The sequence below is a fragment of the Chrysemys picta genome, chromosome 8 (genome assembly GCF_011386835.1).
Source record: "Chrysemys picta bellii isolate R12L10 chromosome 8, ASM1138683v2, whole genome shotgun sequence".
Classification (NCBI taxonomy): Eukaryota; Metazoa; Chordata; order Testudines; family Emydidae; genus Chrysemys; species Chrysemys picta.
Window position 1 is genome coordinate 21170829 of NC_088798.1, and position 20568 is coordinate 21191396.

At 46.2% G+C, this 20568-nt stretch overlaps 2 protein-coding genes across 5 annotated transcripts in view; both read left to right on the top strand.

Moving 5' to 3' along the window:
* Positions 1 to 20568, top strand: part of CTH (cystathionine gamma-lyase) — a 76486-nt gene that overhangs the window by 8586 nt on the left and 47332 nt on the right. For 2 of the 4 annotated variants that reach the window (XM_005285505.5, XM_065554036.1), the window contains exon 2: positions 18145 to 18360. The exons of 1 other annotated variant lie outside the window; for it this stretch is intronic. In XM_005285505.5, the coding sequence (XP_005285562.2) occupies positions 18193 to 18360 (168 nt within the window). In that variant the 5' untranslated portion in view covers positions 18145 to 18192. Of the gene's footprint in view, positions 1 to 17780; positions 18361 to 20568 lie in introns of those variants that run through there. One more of the 4 variants, XM_008172573.4, reaches the window with a different exon arrangement.
* LOC135972989 (uncharacterized) lies at positions 1681 to 3964 on the top strand. The gene is made up of 2 exons (XM_065554041.1): positions 1681 to 2400; positions 3395 to 3964. The coding sequence occupies exons 1-2, from the start codon at positions 1824 to 1826 to the stop codon at positions 3868 to 3870; spliced, it is 1053 nt and encodes a 350-aa protein (XP_065410113.1). The 5' UTR covers positions 1681 to 1823; the 3' UTR covers positions 3871 to 3964.

Sequence of the window (20568 nt, forward strand, 5' to 3'; positions counted from 1 at the left end):
CAGACACACTATTAAGTCTGAATCCCAAGTGTAAAACTTCCCTCATCCCCCATTTATAGCAGATAATGAGTCAGTTTCTCCTGTTGTGGCTCTTTCACTCGGCAACAGGGAGGTGAAAAGCATCTTTAAAAAGCAGGAATGCATGATATTAAAAACCACAAAAGTTGGTTGGAGAAACTCAGGGATAGGTATAGTGCATGAAAGTATTTAAGTCTTTTTGATGTTAACTATAGGTTTCAAGTTGGTGTCCTTTTAAAGGTCTACAGTACAAGTGGAAAGAACACTACAGTTGTGCCGTGTTGCTCCTTCTTTAATGTGATTTATGCCACATTTATGTGAACATCCCCACCATTTGCTCTATGGACTATGTCAGACCCAGCTTTTTATAGGTTTCCTAACAGCTAATAGAGAAACTTCTTCTTTAGAATCATAGGACTGGAAGGGACCCGTCTCCTGAACTCATGGCAGGACTAAGTATTATCTAGACCAGTGGTTCCCAAACTTGTTCCGCCGCTTGTGCAAGGAAAGCCCCTGGCAGGCCGGGCCGGTTTGTGTACCTGCCACGTCCGCAGGTTCGGCCGATCGCGGCTCCCAGTGGCTGCGGTTCGCTGCTCCAGGTCAATGGGAGCTGCTGGAAGCGGCGGCCAGTACATCCCTCGGCCCGCACCGCTTCCAGCAGCTCCCATTGGCCTGGAGCAGCGAACCGCGGCCACTGGGAGCCACGATCGGCCGAACCTGCAGACATTGCAGGTACACAAACCGGCCCTGCACAAGCGGCGGAACAAGTTTGGGAACCACTGATCTAGACTAATGGTTCTGAAACTTTTGTACTGGTGACCCCCTTCACATAGCAAGCCTCTGAGTGTGACCCCCCCTTATAAATTAAAAACACGTTTTTATATATTTAACACCATTATAAATGCTGGAGGCAAAGTGGGGTTTAGGGTGGAGGCTGACAGCTCGCAACCCCCCATGTAATAACCTCGTGACCCCCTGAGGGGTCCCAACCCCCAGTTTGAGAACCCCTTATCTAGACCATCCCAGACAAGTGTTTGTTTAACCTGCTCTTTAAAATCTCTAATGATGGAGATTCCACAACCTCCCTAGACAATTTATTCCAGTGCTTAACCACCCTGAGAGGAAGTTTTTCCTAATGTCCAACCTAAACCTCCCTTGCTGCAATTTAAGCCCATTCTTGTCCTATCTTCAGATAATAAGAAGAACAATTTTTCTCTCTCCTCCTTGTAGCAACTTTTTATGTAGTTGAAAACAATTATTATATCCTCTCTCAGTCCTCTCTTTTCCAGATTGAAAAAACTGGGTTTGTTTAATCTTCCCTCATCGGTCATGTTTTCTAGACCTTTAATCATTTAATCATTTTTGTTGCTCTTCCCTGGACTTTTTCCAGTTTGTCCACATCTTTCTTAGGCCTGGTCTACACTAGGCGTTTATGTCGAAGTTAGCGCCGTTAAATCGAATTAACCCTGCACCCGTCCACACTGCGATGCTATTTAGTTCGACATAGAGGTCTCTTTAATTCGACTTCTGTACTCCTCCCCGACGAGGGGAGTAGCGCTAAATTCGACATGGCCATGTCGAATTAGGCTAGGTGTGGATGGAAATCGACGCTAATAGCTCCGGGAGCTATCCCACAGTGCACCACTCTGTTGACGCTCTGGACAGCAGTGCGAGCTCGGATGCTCTGACCAGCCACACAGGAAAAGCCCCGGGAAAATTTGAATTTGAATTCCTTTTCCTGTCTGGCCAGTTTGAATCTCATTTCCTGTCTGGACATCGTGGCGAGCACAGCAGCACTGGCAACGATGCAGAGCTCTCCAGCAGTGATGGCCGTGCAGTCTGGGAATAGAAAGAGAGCCCCAGCATGGACTGATCGTGAAGTCTTGGATCTCATCGCTGTGTGGGGCGATGAGTCCGTGCTTTCCGAGCTGCGATCCAAAAGAAGGAATGCAAAGATCTACGAGAAGATCTCTAAAGACATGGCAGAGAGAGGATACAGCCGGGATGCAACGCAGTGCCGCGTGAAAATCAAGGAGCTGAGACAAGGCTACCAGAAGACCAAAGAGGCAAACGGACGCTCCGGATCCCATCCCCAGACATCCCGTTTCTACGAGGCACTGCATTCCATCCTCGGTGCTGCCGCCACCACTACCCCACCAGTGACCGTGGACTCTGAGGATGGGATACTGTCCACGGCCGGTTCCTCAGACATGTTAGGGGACGGGGAAGATGAGGAAGGAGATGAGGAGGGCGAGGCAGTTGGCAGCTCTCACAACGCTGATTTCCCCGACAGCCAGGATCTCTTCATCACCCTTACAGAGATCCCCTACGAAGCGTCCCCAGCCATTACCCCGGACACAGAATCTGGTGAAGGATCAGCCAGTAAGTGTTGTAAACATCTAAACATTTATTTTTAACAAAACAGGAATATTAACAATTAAAAGAATGGGTTGTTCATGATTAGTGTGCCCTAGGCGCTTAACGGTTTAGTAAGGGGCAGTGCAAGTTTTGAAAAGAAATCTAGCAATGTCCGGTTTTCAGTGATTGTCCTGCACAAGCCGCTCTACTGTGTATTCCCTGCTACTGCAGCTACAGTAAAATGCGGTCTATATGTGCGGGGATAGAGCAGTAATCCTCCTGGGACATCTCGATGAAGCTCTCCTGGAGGTAACTTGAAAGCCGTTGCATGAGGTTCTTGGGGAGAGCGGCCTTATTGGGTCCTCCGAAGTACGACACGTTGCCGCGCCACGAGATTATCAGGTACTCGGGGATCATTGCTCTGCACAGCAGGGCGGCATACGGCCCTGGTCTTTGGAGGCTTTCCCGGAGCATTCTCTCTTTGTCGCTCTCGGAGATCCTCATCAGGGTGATGTCGGCCATGGTGACCTGCTTTTAATTAGGTAGGGGAATGTTAGTGTTGGGACTGCTTTCCCGTTCCTTTACAGAACTGTCACCGCTGGTTTGCAGCCACGCGGTGGAGGCGGGAGAGGGGCAGCCGAAAGGGATCATTCCCGGGGACAGCCGCGAGGGGGTGGGACAGGGGCAGAGTTCCCGCTTGCCGGATTGCTGGCAGCAGGGACTGACATTGATTTAAATGTGAAATGAGGCCAGTGGTAATATAAAAGTTTTAAACTGCCACAAGTGTACGGCTTACCATGTCTGCCTGCAACAGAAATTCCGTTGTGCTGCCTCGCTTCTCAAATGTGCTGTTCAAGACCCCAGGCACAGAATGCGAAGGCCGAGAATTCGACCTTGTGCTGAGTGCGCATGTGAAAGGTGCTGTGCATGGTCTTGTTCACAGAGAAAGACTATGTTCTTTGTTCACAACTACATTTATCTTTCAGAGGAATTCACTCCCTTTTTCCCATTTCCACAGCCCCGTCTGCGACTGTCTCACAACCTAGCCTGGAATCACACTCCCAGAGGCTAGCGCGGATTAGGCGTAGGAAGAAGAGGACACGGGAGGACATGTTCTCTGAGCTTATGGCCTCTTCCCAAGCCCAGGCAGCACAGCAGACCCAGTGGCGGGAGAACTTGACCCGAATGCACCAAGCCAACATGGATCGGGAGGAGAGGTGGCGGCAGGAAGACCAGCAGGCGACTCAAACGCTGCTTGGACTACTGAGGGAGCAAACGGACACGCTCCGGCGCCTTGTGGATGTTCTGCAGGAACGGAGGCAGGAGGACAGAGCCCCGCTGCAGTCCATCTCTAACCGCCCTCCCCCGCCACCAAGTCCCATACCCACCTCACCCAAAGTGCAAAGAAGGAGAGGCGGCAGAGTCCCTGCTAACTCTCACTCCACCCCTGCAGAGAGCTCTAGTAGCAGAAGGCTCTCATTTCCCAAAATTTGAAAAGTTCTTTCCTTCCCGCCTGACACAAGCCCACGTCCAAGTTTCACCTCCCAATGCCATGTGTAGTTGATAATAAAAAATTCGTTTCTGTTAACTACTGTTTCAATCATGTTCTTTTGGAGGAGGAGGGGAAAGGGGGTTGGAAATTGGACAGGACAGTCTCCTTTGGCAGGGTACATAGTCGGGGGCAGGCACAGCAGCAGGGCACATACACAGTGCAGTGATGCAGTGACTAGTTGCCCCGGTTAGTCTGGGAGGTTGTTTTGATGTAATGTTGGGGGGGGTGGGTTGCTCTGTGACTTTGTGGCGGGGGAGGGCAGTTACAGATCTTAAGCGCCGGTCCTTAGACAGGATCACAGAGCCACACAGCATGGGATCTGTAACCGTCCTCCCCCTGCCACAAAGTCAAATAGACCTCCCATACACACAGTCCCGATCAGGAGGGGTGACAGGCTCCGTTGAAACAAGCATCCCACCGCAGCGGAGCCTGTCAATCCTTGAGTTTAGAAGCTGCATTCGCATCACAACACTAGACCCGCCCCGCACCACAGTCTGCGTCCCAGTTTTAAAAAATTCCCGCTAAAACAGTATTAAAGAAAACGGTGTGCTTTAACAAAGTAGAACTATTTTTATTTCGACACGTGTGTTGGAGGGGGGGTGAAGGGGGTATGTAACTGGATAGGATAGTCAACATTACCTGGGTAAAGAAACGGGGGCAGGTTTAGCTTCTCAGTACACAAACTATAAAATCACAGGTTACCCTGCTCACTCAGGAACTTTGCTTTCAAAGCCTCCCGGATGCACAGCGCTTCCCGCTGGTCTCTTCTAATCGCCCGGCTGTCTGGCTGTGAGTAATCACCAGCCAGGCTATTTTCCTCAACCTCCCACCCCGCCATAAAGGTCTCCCCCTTGCTCTCACAGAGATTGTGGAGCACACAGCAAGCTGCTATAACAATGGGGATATTGGTTTCGCTGAGATCACAGCGAGTCAGTAAGCTTCTCCATCTCCCCTTGAGACGGCCAAAAGCACACTCCACCACCATTCTGCACTTGCTCAGCCGGTAGTTGAAGAGTTCTTTTTCAGTGTCCAGGGCGCCAGTATAGGGCTTCATGAGCCAGGGCATTAGCGGGTAGGCTGGGTCCCCGAGGATGACTATAGGCATCTCCACATCCCCAACAGTTATTTTGTGGTCCGGGAAGTAAATACCTTGTTGCAGCCGTCTAAACAGACCAGAGTTCCTGAAAACACGAGCGTCATGAACCTTGCCCGGCCATCCCACGTAGATGTTGGTAAAACGTCCCCTGTGGTCCACCAGTGCTTGCAGCACCATGGAAAAGTATCCCTTTCGGTTAATGTACTGGGTGGCCTGGTGGTCCGGTGCCAGGATAGGGATGTGAGTTCCATCTATGGCCCCACCGCAGTTTGGGAATCCCATCGCTGCGAAGCCATCTATGATCGCCTCCACGTTTCCCAGGGTCACTACCTTTGGCAGCAGTACATCAACGATTGCCTTCGCTACTTGCATCACAACAACCCCCACGGTAGATTTGCCCACCCCAAACTGGTTCGCGACTGACCGGTAGCTGTCTGGCGTTGCAAGCTTCCACAGGGCTATGGCCACTCGCTTCTGTACACTCAGTGCAGCTCGCAACCGGGTGTCACTGCGCTTCAGGGCAGGGGACAGCAACTCACAAAGTTCCAGGAAAGTTCCCTTCCGCATGCGAAAGTTTCGCAGCCACTGGGATTCATCCCAGACCTGCAGCACTATGCGGTCCCACCACTCAGTGCTTGTCTCCCGTGCCCAGAATCGCCGTTCCACGGCATCAACATGACCCATTGCCACTGTGATGTCCTCGGCGCTGGGTCGCCTGCTTTCTGACAGGTCTGTGCTACTCTCAGACTTCAGGACATCACCGCGGTGCCGTAGCCTCCTTGCCTGACTTTTCTGCATCTGCCTCAGGGAAACCTTTATGATAAGCTGCGAGACGTTGAGAGCGGCCACAACTGCAGCGATGGTCGCAGCGGGCTCCATGCTCGGAGTACAGTGGCGTCCGCGCTGTCAATGACTGGAAAAGCGCGCGAACTGTTTTCCCGCCGGCGCTTTCAGGGAGGGAGGGCGGGAGTGATGGACGGATGACGACAGTTTCCCAAAAGCACCCTCGACTCATTTTGTTACCCAGAAGGCATTGCCGGCTACACCCAGAATTCCAATGGGCAGAGGGGACTGCGGGAACTGTGGGATAGCTGACCACAGTGCACCGCTTCGAATGTCGACGCTATCACCGTTAGTGTGGACGCACAAAGTCGAATTACTGTCCTTAGTGTGGACACACACGTTCGACTTTGCAATATCGATTACAAAAATTCGATGCAAGTAAAATCGAACTACTCTCGTAGTGTAGACAAGGCCTTAGGGTCAGTCCTGTGAGGTGCTGAGCACTCCCAGCTCCCACTGAAGTGAAAAAGAAATTACAGGTCAGTGTGAAGGGAAAAAAAAAAGTTTCATAATCCACGGAAGCTGCCATTTTAATGATAATTCCAGTGTGAAATGGGTTTGACATCTATCAATACAGGAAGATCAGAGCTACAAAGACACAAGAAGCTGTTTTGGTGACACCATCCACCCACCCACCCTTCCCATCACTTAGCTTTCACTTTCCTGCTGCTTTTAGTGAGCAAGAAGCCTAGAGAGTTAACAGGAGAGCTGTGAAAGCTATTTTCTGCGTCTCTGATGTTGACCTCTGATCTTATTTTGATACGTCATCATCAGGCTGACAGTATGGCTGCTTCCTGCATCATTGTTCATATTTAAATTTAATATGCAAGAAATGTTTAAGTGACTTAGTCATGTTTTAACGTGAGCCAGTGATTGGAAGCTAAGCTAAATTACTTTTTTTCTTTAAGGTTTTTCCTCTTTTTTTATGATCAGATCCATTCTTTTATAACAAATCTGATAAAACTTGTTTTACAACTTAAATAGAGATAAACTTAGTATATGCAGAAATGCATAATTATAAACTGACCTATGGAAATCCCTAGAACAAGTTTGTAAAAACATAAACCACATGCACACAGGGAAAAGCAGCCACCACCAGGGGTGCCCTTCAGCAGTAGGCCAGACAACAGCACATATGCCTGCCTCAGTTTCCTCTGCTGTTTGCCAATGAAAAGAACATAGTTTCCCACAGTGAAAGCCCACCTATGGGCATAATTTATTTATATATACCAGTGCAAAAATACCCAAAGACCTTGTAATAAAACTATTTTCCAATTTTCACAACAAATATTCAAATATACAACAGGTTATTTTTCCTATCCCCTCTGTAGGTCACCCACCTGAGAATCAGTAACAGCACGTTGGTTCCACTTTCTTTTGTCCCTGATCTAGAGACCCACTATCTAGGTCTCCCTATCTGAGAAGGGCCACTTTTCCCACAGCCCTTCACTCAGGTCTGCACCTAGAGGGCTCCTGCTGCTGCAGTGTTACATTCCTCCAGCCCTCCCTGCCTGGGAATCAACCCTCCTGCAACGATTATCTTGCTTCCAGGCTTAGCTTTTCCTGACCAAGCTGGATCTTCCCCTTTTACTAGTGGGCCACTTCTTGAGCGTACTTAGCTTTGGTCAGTTCTCACAACAGCTTTCCTCTAAGCTCCTCACTAGCAGCTCACAGTTACTGTTCTCCTTCAAACAGTTCTCCACTTGCCTTGCCTTTAAGGCTCAAGTGCTCTCTCTTAAGCCTAATTGAGGTTTAGCTGACCAGTCATAGGTGCACTGGCTTCTTCCCTCTTAAAGGGCCACTGTCAACCTTCGGAGTGGTAGTCATGTTAGTCTGTATCAGCAAAAAGAATGAGGAGTACTTGTAGCACCTTTGAGACTAACAATTTTATTTGAGCATAAGCTTTCGTGGGCTAAAACCCACTTCATCGGATGCATGCAGTGGAAAATACAGTAGGAAAATATATATACACAGAGAACATGAAAAAATGGGTGTTGCCATACCAACTGTAACAAGAGTAATTAATTAAGTTGAGCTATTAGGTGAGCTATTTTCAGCAGGAGAAAAAAAAACTTTTGTAGTGATAATCAGGATGGCCCATTTCCAACACTTGACAAGAAGATGTGAGTAACAGTAGGGGGAAAAATTATCATGGGGAAATAGTTTTTACTTTGTATAATGACCCATCCACTCCAAGTCTTTATTCAAGCCTAATTTAATGGTGTCTTGTTTGCAAATTAATTCCAATTCTGCAGTTTCTCATTGGAGTCTGTTTTTGAAGTTTTTTTGTTGGAGTATTGCGACTTTGAGATCTGTAATTGAGTGACCAGGGAGGTTGAAGTGTTCTCTGACTGGTTTTTGAATGTTATAATTCTTGACATCTGATTTGTGTCCATTTATTCTTTTGCGTAGAGACGCAAAATCAGACGTCAAGAATTATAACATTCAAAAACCATTTATTTATAAAACAATGCTTCCAATCCAGAGTTCCCCACAAGAGAAGCAGCAGTAATAAATCCTAAAATCCAAAGGCAGATTAGGGGCTTGTGGGGCCCAGCACCAAAGCAAGTGGAGGCCCCTCTCCACCTCTTGCACCTGCAGTCCCCCCTGCACCTCCCTCCAGTGCTCCTGTCAGGGAAATGGCATTGGGGTGCAGGGGCTTGCCCCACCCCTGCGCTCGGCACTCCTGCCGGGGAGTGGAGTCAGGGTGCAGGGGCTTACCCCATCAGCCTGGCGCGCCTGCCAGGGAGCAGGGTCAAGGGGAGTGGGGCAAGCCCCAGTGCCCCAACCCCGCTCCTCGGCAGGCGCGCAGGGGTTCCCCAATTGGCCGAGGCCCCTGGGCACGGGGCCCGTTGGCGCAGCAGCTAATCCATCACAGCTAAAATCAGACTGAGGGAGACAAACTAAACGAGGTGGTGAGGTAGGGAGAGATACACACAACTAGACTACAGAGAGAAGACTGACAAAAGGACAGGGAGCTGCACTGGTCATCAGCATTTTTGCATATTCATTTGGGTCCTCTAGCTGACTCAAGGAGCAGCATCCAGCACTTTTTGACTGGTAGAACGTAGCTATGATACAAGGCCCATGAGATGGAGGAAAAAATAAGAGGATATGGAATTTTGGAAGATAACCTCTCTCCTGCCCCAAGATACCCTGTATCACAGCAACCGTCTCTCTGACCAAAGAGCTGGATGCTGGGTGGGGGAGATGGTGGAAGAGATTGAAACAAAGAGCCAGTAGGGAAATGTGAAAATAATTGGAGAAGAGATCTGGGGAAATGCACCGAAACAAGGTAGGGAGGAAAGACAGACAAGAATAAAGAGGTAAAAGAAAAATTGCACAAAACCCAAAGCAATTAGAGAAGAGCAACTGATTTATTTTTTATTACCAATCCAATTATTAATAATATTTAAGCTCAAAAATAAATCCTTCCTACTGAAATATTGGAAGCCTCCTTATCTGAAAGTATGTAAAGAGATATGCTACCCTCCCACCTGCTTCCTCGCCAGCACAGAAAAACACAAAACTAAACCCCTGAGGATAGTAAATGGAACTAGCTAGACCAGCCAAATCTAAAAAATTAAATTATATTTTGCCTTAATGTTCACAATGGTTGACCTGATACAGATGAGACATATTTCCCAAGGGGAGAAAGAATAACAGCTGGAGAAAATTAAGCTTGAGCAAAATCAGGTAATAAAGAAATTAGAACTGACAAAACTCCAGGATCCGTCTTAATTAGAAGTGTTACATAACTCTCTCCTTTCCTTTGGGGCTGTCACTGTTTCTGAAGCTGTTTATAAATATACTTGTATTTGCTAAGAATTCTTCTTCTTCTGAGGTTTCGCAAACTATAGTCCAGGGAACCAGGACAGAGCCTTTTCTGGTTTACCATAGAATGAAAAATTTTGAGAACCAAATATTAGGTTATTGGGAGTCTGTGAAAGGAGTTATCATGGGTGATCCTGTATATTTCGAGAAGGCCCTATGGAATCCCTCTAAGAACAGAAACAAAATAATGTGATATAGTGATGTGTCAAACTGGAGGTAGGGAGATTCTACATGGAAACAATATAATTTTTTTTTCTCCTTGACCTCAGTCTACCCACCCAGGCCTCTCACAATATAAGAATGACCATAAAGGAACAAATCAAAGGTCTGCCTATGATCTAATTAAATTAGTAGGAGTTTCGCATGTTCAAGGAATGTAGGATTGATCCCTTCTTCTGGTTTCCTATTCATAAGAGTAACCAGTGCTGCATATGCAAAGGATGTTTTTTTAACTCTTATATTTTGACAAAATGTAAAAAGATTTCCCCCTGACCACTGAAAAGCATATTTGTGATCTAGGTACTACCTAAGTCCTTCCTACATTTCAAGTTCCTACCACCTGCAGTTGAGGTTGGAAAAAAAAGTGGTTATAATGACAAATGTGTGGCAGGGGGGTGTCTCCCACTCTTTTCAAACTCAAAAATGGTTCAACCATTTTTGTTCAAACTTCGCCAAGAAATACTGAGATCAAAGATTGAAAATTCATCTTGAAAAATAAAAACTGGAGAAAGTTGTAAGCACATAACTCCTCGCTTAACATTGTAGTTATGTTCCTGAAAAATGCTACTTTAAGCGAAACAATGTTAAGTGAATCCACTTTCCTCATAAGAATTAATGTAAATGGGGGGGTTAGGTTCCAGGGAAATATTTTTTGCCAGACAAAAGATTATATTTTATATTATATATATATATATACACACACACACACATATGCACAGTATAAGTTATAAACAAACAATTTAATACTGTACACAGCAATGATGATTGTGAAGCTTGGTTTAGGTGGTGAAGTCAGAGGGTGGAAGAGGGTGGGATATTTCCCAGGAAATGCCTTACTGCTAAATGATGAACTAGCACTCAGCTGAGCCCTCAAGAGTTAACACATTGTTGTTAATGCAGCCTCACACTCTACAAGGCAGCACGAATGGAGGGAGGGGAGACAGCATGGCAGAGAGAGACAGAGACACAAACAGTGTGTGAGAGAGAGAGACAAGTATTTCCCCTTTAAGTACGCTGATCCCACTGTACCTTTTTAAGTAGATCAGCAAGTTGAGACAGCAACTGCTGCCAGCAAGCTCCCTCAATCCTGAGCCCTGTCATGTCCCCCTCTTGCTCTGTGTAGATAAGGTGCAGGAGCGGGGGAGAGCTCCCCTCTTCCCCCCTCCCCAGCACAGCAAGCAGGAGGCTCCCGGGAGCAGCTCCAAGGCAGAGGGCAGGAGCAGCACACAGCAGTTGGGGTTGGGACAGCTGAACTGCCAGGCAATTGATAGCCTGCTGGGCGGCTGCCGCACAGGGAACTTAGGGGAGCGGGGAGCTGATGGGGGGCTGCCTGGTTCCAACCCACCAGCTAGCTCCAACAGACTGCTCTTTCTGCAAGCAGCGGACAAAGCAAGCGGCTGCCAAACAACACTATAAGGGAACACTGCACAACTTTAAACGAGCATGTTCTCTAATTGATCAGCAAGATAACAATGAAACAAGGTTAACCGGGACGACTTTAAGTGAGGAGGTACTGCATTTGAAAAGGGTCTTGGAATAGAAACCCTTGTTTAACCTTGAATATAAATGTAGTGATGTAATCCATCTATAATAATAGATCAGGAGCACCATAAAATAGCTTCAGTTTTCTGAGTCACACAAAGAGAAGAAGACTAACTCTGTAGCAAGCTGAGGCATTCATTAGAAAGGTGAGCCAGCTGCTAATGCCCTAAAACAAAAGCAGCCTCCTTCTAAGCTCTGGCAGTGAGTTGCTCAGCAGCCTGGGAGAGAGAACTCATGCAAACCAATGCTTCATATTTTACTTGGCTTGTAAGCTCATTCTTCTGTAGTTGTAGAGCATTTGTGTATGTACTGACCTATGTTGGTTTATGGACCTAGAATATTAAAATAATATGAAACCACTTCCTAGGAACTGTGTGTTTGGTATGATCTCATATTCTCCCCCATTAATGAGGCATACTCCCAGCCCACTTGTATAGTTTATCTTCTATATTGTACCATGCTGTGTGGAAGATGACTTCCCATCCCCAACAGACAATACATTGGGCACCCTGCTTACCTTTGGAGTGGAACAGAGAGATACACTTCAGACCACCTAAGCATCTTTCTTCCTCTCCCTTGCTAACCTGTGAAACTGAACTGCTAGCTTTCAAGCAGGAAGAGTCCCAATACGTTTGGCATGGTTCCTTTAAATTTCTTCCTCAAATAACTGATATTCAGTCAGTGAAGGAAAACATAGTCTCACAGTAGAACATTAGGGGGCTCACTGAACATGTTTGGTGAAGACTTCAGTGTCATCCTAGGGCTCAGATTGCCATATACAATGATAGGATTAACGGGTGTAACAGGTTGAACCTGGGGATGCAGGTGGGGCTAGAAAGGTACACATTCTTCCTAGAGCCAGTAGTCATGCAACCTCATTTTAGCTGGATAGGGCCCAATATTTAAAAGGGTAATGCTACTCAGAATTGTCAACCATGACACAATAAACAGCAAGTCTACCAATAAAGAGCTCTACTGTATCTTTTTTTACAGTTCTGCAGCAAAACCATCCTGCACATTACTGTACAACAGTGGTGTGACGGGTTGGATCACAGAACCCCCCCCTTGGCAGCTGCCACCTGACGTACCAAGACTATCTCTGCTTCTGTTTTCCCTGTCAGGACTTCAGCACCCTGTCTTGCTGAGCCAGACACTTCCGTCTGCTTCAACACAGACCCAGGATCTGAATAACTTGCCCCAAAGCTGCAAGTTTACCTGAAAACAGCTCACAGAAGTGTGCTTGTCTTTAGCACTCAGATGCCCAACTCCCAACGGGGTCTAAACCCAAATAAATCCGTTTTACCCTGTATAAAGCTTATACAGGGTAAACTCATAAATTGTTCACCCTCTATAACACTGATAAAGAGATATGCACAGCTGTTTGCTCCCCCAGGTATTAATACATACTCTGAGATAATTACTAAGTAGAAAGTGATTTCATTAAATACAGAAAGTAGGATTTAAGTGGTTTCAAGTAGTAACAGACAGAACAAAGTAAGTCACCAAGCAAAATAAAATAAAATGTGCAAATCTATGTCTAATCAAACTGAATACAGATAATCTCACCCTCAGAAATGCTTCAGTAAGTTTTTTCTCAGACTGGACACCTTCTAGGCCTGGACACAATTCTTTCCCCTGGTATAGCTCTTGTTCCAGCTCAGGTGGTAGCTAGGGGATTCTTCATGATGGCTCCTCTCCCTCCTTGTTCTCTTCCACCCCTTTATATATTTTTTGCATAAGGCGGGAACTCTTTGTCCCGCTGGGTTTCCACCCCCCCTCCCTGGAAAAGCACCAGGTTAAAGATGGATTTCAGGTCAGGTGACATGATTACATGTCACTGCAAGACTTTATTACCCACTTGCCAGCACACACACATACAGGAAGACTAACAGGTAAACACAACCATCTGCAGACAATGGTCCTGGTTAATGGGAGTCATCAAGATTCCAAACCACTATTAATGGCCCACACTTTGCATAATTACAATAGGCCCTCAGAGTTATATTTCCTATTTCTAGTTTTAGATACAAGAGTGGTACATTTATACAAATAGGATGATCACACTCAGTAGATTATAAGCTTTGTAATGATACCTTACAAGAGACCTTTTGCATGAAGCATATTCCAGTTACATTATATTCACTTATCATATTTTTGTAAAACTATATAGACTGTACAACGTCACAAGTGGGTCTCAAACTTTTTTACTGGCAACCCCTTTCACACAGCAAGCCTCTGACTGCGACCCCCCAATAAACTAAACACACTTTTTAATATATTTAACACCATTATAAATGCTGGAGGCAAGTGGGGTTTGGGGTGGAGGTTGACAGCTTGCGACCCCCCATGTAATAACCTCACGACCCCCTGAGGGGTCCCGACCCCCGGTTTGAGAACCCCTGCTGTACAAACTAGCTGAGTTATTTTTTTTCCCTAAGAAGCCCTATTCACAGAAATAAGGTCATGACTATTAATGTCAGAGAAAAGTCCACTCATTTCTCCCGACCTTGTTAAAAACACAAGCCAGAGTTTCCTTTCGCATTTGTTCTACATCATGGATTTACTCCAGTGTAAGTGAGAGGACAATCAAGACAATGGTCCTAATTTGCACTGTAGATTGGCCCATAGCCATGTTTTGTAACTAGGTTAAAGGTTTGGTGACAAACCCCTATCAAGGATAAAAAAGATATTTAGGGAAATGGATACAATGAAAACAAGCAGTAACATATTCTTATTGGTAACATTACCTTTTGCACTCTGTGTGTGTGTGTGTGTGTGTGTGAATTAAATGATACAAAGGGATATTATTCCATTTGTCCCATCCTCCATTCTCAACTTTTGCCTTTTTCCTGACTGACTATGATTCTATGTCATCATTGCCATGTCTTTCTTTGATTGTTTATATTGCACGCATCCAGTTTAAACTGTAAACTCCTTAAGTCAATGACCTATGTAAATTACATGTTATATAAATCATTGCGTACATCTTTGATGCTGTGGAAGTAATAAATACTAATTAAAAGCTGTCTACTTGCTAAAGGTGCAAGAAAACCTAAAAAGCAGGAAAAAACAAAGTGGAGGCTAAATGAGGAGGAAGGAAGATTTTCACATCCCAGTAGAAACACTGGAACTGTACAAAGTATATTGTCAATGCTCAATGAGAAACAACTACCACCTAGAATCATAGGTTCAAGTTCCAGTAGGACTGATTCATCCCTTCCTCCTCCTGCAATAGTTACATTGAGTTGCATGCTGTGTGAATGCAAAGGGTGGGGTTAGATTTCTTACAAGAGATCAGGGATTTTTTTTTTTTTTTAAAGATGACTGTATGAATAAATAGGGTCTGTTCTGCATAGTCACCAAAAAGATCACATGCTTTTTCCTAAGTACAGTATTTTACCCTGGTGTCTTTGGCCACAATCCCCCCGCCCAATTATTATTATTTATATTACCATTGTGCCCATGACCCCTACTCATGGACCAAGATCCCAATGTGCTAGGCACTGTACAAACAGATGGGAATAGGGTGACCAGATCGCAAGAGTGAAATATCAGGACACATTGGGCGAGCGGGGCGGGGGGCGGGGAGAGGACGACAATGACAGACACAGGTGCGCAGAGCCATGAGAGGGGCCCTAGGAAGCTGCAAGAGGGGTTGTACGGCCCCTGCTGCAGCCCGCACCACAGCCACAGGGCAAGGACACCTATTGAATTCAATGAGCCCAGGTAGGAAAGGTGAGTGGCGCCGGCTTGCCGCGGTTCCCCTCATATAGGGTGACCAGACGTTCCGACCAATGTAAGGTCAGGACGCGAGACAAGTCCCCTAAAATCGGGACTGTCCCAATAATATCGGGATGTCTGGTCGCCCTATTCGCTACTGAGATACCAACTCCTTGCCTCCAATTGGCCAATGATGCCAGCCTCCGTCACCCACCTGTTACATTTTCACACAAGAACCTTTGCTGCCACACTTAAGAGAACTTTCCATGAATATCCATAAAGCTACCTCATTGTCCTCTTCTAAATCCCTCCTTAAAATGCTCCTTTTCCATGATGCCTACAAAAAAACTTGACAGCAGTTAAGGTGTTGGCATGCTCACCCAATTGCCAGTCATGCTGACTAACAGAGTTTTATTGTTTCCTTGTACTTCCCCATCTAGGGTGACCAGACCTCCCGATATGTGTTTTGTGCCCTCCTCTGGTGGATTTTTAGAGGATAACTGTATGCTACCAGCTAAGGGAGTGGGAGTTATATCTTGAACTCAAGTAGTAGAAGCTCATCCTTTTAAGTCTGGATGGCTCAGGTTCAATCTTTGGTGACTAGCTATGATGGAGGTTGCTACACTTATAATTCCTTTAATCAGAGGTTCTGAATATGCTTTGTTGTAGGCAGAGCTAGCCTATAGTTAAGCAACCGAAAATTTAGAATGGGAAGTGTTGAAATGTTGGGAAGCCTTATAATTTTGCCAGTCTGGAACGAACATCCCATCTGAGGGATGGGGGCGGGGAGAGAGGAGAGTGAGACAGGACCAGGAAACTGGGACAAGGAATCCAGAGCAGTAGTGGGGGGCAGTTGAAATCAGATGAGGAGCTGGGGCAGGTTAGACAGCAATAGGCTAGAGGGGACGGGGAAGAAGGGTCTTTGACTACTAGAGACCACTGCGTTCAGGAGCCTGGAATAGACCCAGGATTCCTGAGTTTCACAGTTCCTCTTCTGTCAGCAGATATCTGTGAAACCCAGTGGCAAAAAAAGTGTCTCATCCCCCTATAGAGCTGATCTATCACATATAGGATGACAACCTACTGCCTCTGCCATCACTTACTCCATTAGCTCACGTGGCAGAAGTCTGTGCAGTGGATCTAAAGGTTCATCGGCAGGGTTGGAACCATGCGAGTTTCACGATGATTCCACATGACAGAATTTCTGGGGCCAGTTCAGTTTTGATTTTTACAAAAAAACCTTGGGGAAATGCATACAGAAATAGGGTGACCAGATGACTAAATAGGGGAATCGCTAGCAGGAGTAGAGAGGTTATTTTATTTCTGTATTTGGCACTGGTGCAACCACTGCTGGAATACTGTGTCCAGTTCTGGTGTGCACAATTTAAGAAGGATATTGATAAATTGGAGAGTGTTCAGAGAAGAGTCACAAGACTGATTAAAGGATTATAAAACATGCCTTATAGTGATCGACTCAAGGACCTCAATCTATTTAGTTTAACAAAAAGAAGGTTAAGAAGTGACTTGGTTATAGACTGTAAGTATCTACATGGGGAACAAATAGTTAATAATGGGCACTTCAGTCTAGCAGAGAAAGGTAGAGCATGAACCAACGGTTGGAAGTTGCAGCTAGACAAATTCAGACTGGATATAAGGCACACCTTTTCAATGGTGAGAGTAATTAACGATTAACAATAAACTAAGGGTCATGGTGTTTTTCTAAAAGCTTTTCTAAAAGCTATCCTCTAGGAATTATTTTGGGAAAGTTCTATGTCTGTGCTGTACAGGCGGTGAGACCAGGTGATCCTCCGGATCCCTTCTGGCTTTATAATCTCAGAACTAGGTACATCAATTCACATGCAAAATTCTCATTGAATTCAATAGGTGTCCTTGCCCTGTGGCTTGTGGTGCGGGCTGCAGCAGGGGCCGTACAACCCCTCTTGCAGCTTCCTAGGGCCCCCTCTCATGGCTCTGTGCACCTGTGTCTGTCATTGTCGTCCTCTGCCCTACTCCCCCCCCCCCCACCCAATGTGTCCTGATATTTCACTCTTGCAATCTGGTCACCCTAATAGCGAAGGAGAGATGATGGGTAGTGAGGAGATAGGCTGTGAAGGGCACTGAAAGAGAAGAAAAGTAGGTTATGTTTGATACACAGAGGAGGGGGAGCTAGTGGACAGATGCAAAGAGAGGGGGTGATATAATCAAAGCAACAAGCCTGCAGAATGGCCTTTGCAGTAGCATGCTGACTGGATACAAGTGGAGCAACATTGCATTTGTCAAGGCTAGAGGAAAGGCTGCTGTAGTAATCACATAAGATTATGAGAACCTGGCCAAGAATTTTAGCTATGGATAGGAAAGACTGTATATTAGAGATGTTATGCAGAAAGAAATGCCTTGCAGGCTGCTACGGTCAGCTGGATGGCAGCCTTTTACCCCAGAGCCAGCTGCACTTCAAGGGTGCTGTAGATACAAAACAGTTAAAATAAACGGAAAGAGGAGGGAGAGCTTTGAGGGCACCAAGCCAGGAGGGGGGAGCGCTCTGCTTCACCAGACCAGGGCCAGGTGCAGACCTTGTGCTTTAGGACCCGGAAGGGGAGTATCTGTGGCCTGGGCTGGCACGGACCCAGCACCGCTGTCTCCCTGGCAGATTCTCAGTTTATGCAGCCAAACGCCTGTTCATGGGCCAGTGAAGCAGCAATGCTACCCCGGGCAGCTTGGCACACACGGCAGCTCCCGCCGGTCTCCTCCCAAGAAGCCAGGGTCTCCCAGGGTCAGCAGCCGGGGCCCAATGAGGGGCAGGCCCAGGCGGCGACGCCCGGGCTGGTCTCCTCCCCCAGGCGTTTTGTGCAATGCAAGGCGGAGCTGCTGGTTTGCAGGCAGTCGCCGGCGCCTGGAACACGGTATATTACAGCGGCCGGCTGCAACCTATAGCCTAAGCCTGCCTCGTTTCCTGTCCCGGCAGCTGCCAGCACCAGCCGCTTTCCTCGGTCCCCTACCGCCATAGCTCCCCATGGAGAAGGCTGAGGACGGGTCCCAGGGCTTCCTGCCGCCCTTCGAGCACTTCGCCACTCAGGCCATCCACGTGGGGCAGGAGCCGGAACAATGGACCTCCATGGCCGTCGTGCCCCCCATCTCTCTCTCCACCACCTTCAAGCAGCAGGCGCCCGGCCAGCACTGTGTGAGTGGGGACTCCTGCGGGGGAGGGAGTGAAAGGGGTGATGCGGCGAGAAGGGAAACGTGGGGAGTGAGCGAGAGAAAGCGCTGCGGGCAGGAGCGAGAGGAATGGAACAGATGTCGGTTCAAAGGCTCTCTCAACCTGTCAGGAAATGAGATGGGGTAAAAGGTTTACTCCTCTATAAAGCAGAAACGTGCGTCCCTGTAGGTCCAGTCCAGGTCTGACCCTTACACAAATTATCCACATGTAAACATGCGCACATTTGTAAGGGAAACCAATTTATTTCCTGTCAATTCAGACTGGAAATAGTGGTTTATTTTTTTAAAATCCAGTTTTGGGGCACAAAAAGGATGTAAAGCAACAAACTATTTACAGCTGAAGAGTTTAAAAAAAGTCTCAACAATTTTTTTGTTTTGCAAAATTTCAAAACAAACTTATTTTTCCTGGAGAAGGCTCTTTCAAGTATGCCAAGTTTCAGCCAAAAGCAAAAATTCTGTATCATTGCCGTAAATAATCCTCCTCTGTATCACAAAAAGGTCTGGAGTGGAAATGCACACTCATTTTTCACTCTAGAGATTCCAGTGGATACCATAGAACAGAAATCCTTTGCCACTGCACTTTAAATGTTACAACACAGCTTGGCAGTTTCATAAACCAGGTGGCAGCTGCCCAAATAGGCACCTGTCCAAAGCAGGATAGCTATCATTAAATACTCAGTGCAGAGACATATTATGCATTTAAAAATCAATATAATGCTTAATAAAGTTTTTGACTTTTTAACCATTTAATGCATGTCAATCTAGCAATGTCAGAATGATGAAAGAAGGGGCTTGGCTGCCCGAGGGAGGTAGTGCGCAGTGAGTTAGTGTGGGGTAGGTAAAAAGAACAGGAGTACTTGTGGCACCTTAGAGACTAACAAATTTATTAGAGCATAAGCTTTCGTGGGCTACAGCCCACTTCTTCGGATGCATATAGAATGGAACATATATTGAGGGTGTGTGGGTGTGTGTGGGTGTGTGTATATATATATATATATATATAATTACACACACATACAGAGAGCATGAACAGGTGGGAGTTGTCTTACTAACTCTGAGAGGTCAATTAAGTAAGTGAAAAAAACTTTTGAAGTGATAATCAAGTTAGCCCAGTACAGCCAGTTCGATAAGAAGTGTGAGAATACTTACAAGGGGAGATAGATTTAATGTTTGTAATGGCTCAGCCATTCCCAGTCCTTATTCAATCCTAAATTGATTGTATCTAGTTTGCATATCAATTCCAGCTCAGCAGTCTCTCCTTGGAGTCTGTTTTTGAAGTTTTTCTGTTGTAAGATAGCCACCTGCAGGTCTGTCATAGAATGACCAGACAGGTTAAAGTGTTCTCCCACTGGTTTTTGAGTATTATGATTCCTGATGTCAGATTTGTGTCCATTCTCTTTTGCGTAGAGACTGTCCGGTTTGGCCAATGTACATGGCAGAGGGGCATTGCTGGCACATGATGGCATATATCACATTGGTAGATGTGCAGGTGAATGAGCCCCTGATGGTATGGCTGATGTGATTAGGTCCTATGATGATGTCTCTTGAATAGATATGTGGACAGAGTTGGCATCGGGCTTTGTTACAAGGATAGGTTCCTGGGTCAGTGTTTTTGTTCAGTGATGTGTGGTTGCTGGTGAGTATTTGCTTTAGGTTGGGGGGTTGTCTGTAGGCGAGGACAAGTCTGTCTCCCAAGATCTGTGAGAGTGAGGGATCATTTTTCAGGATAGGTTGTAGATCTTTGATGATGCGCTGGAGAGGTTTTAGTTGGGGGCTGAAGGTGATAGCTAGTGGTATTCCGTTATTTTCTTTGTTGGGCCTGTCTTGTAGGAGGTGACTTCTGGGTACTCCTCTGGCTCTATCAATCTGTTTTTTTCACTTCAGCAGGTGGGTATTGTTTTAAGAAGGCTTGATAGAGATCTTGTAGGTGCTTGTCTCTGTCTGAGTGATTGGAGCAAACACGGTTATATCTTAGAGCTTGGCTGTAGACAATGGATCACTTTAAATTCTTACCCTATCTCTGTGTGGACACTCTTACTGTGCATTAAGTGTACCCTTAGGTAGTTTAGCTTAATTTATTCAGATTGGAAGTATGTTAATGGGCACAAGGGCCCTTTTAGTACTCAGTAAGGGTATCCATATGGGGGTGGTTGTGGTGGTTAATGCAGAATAG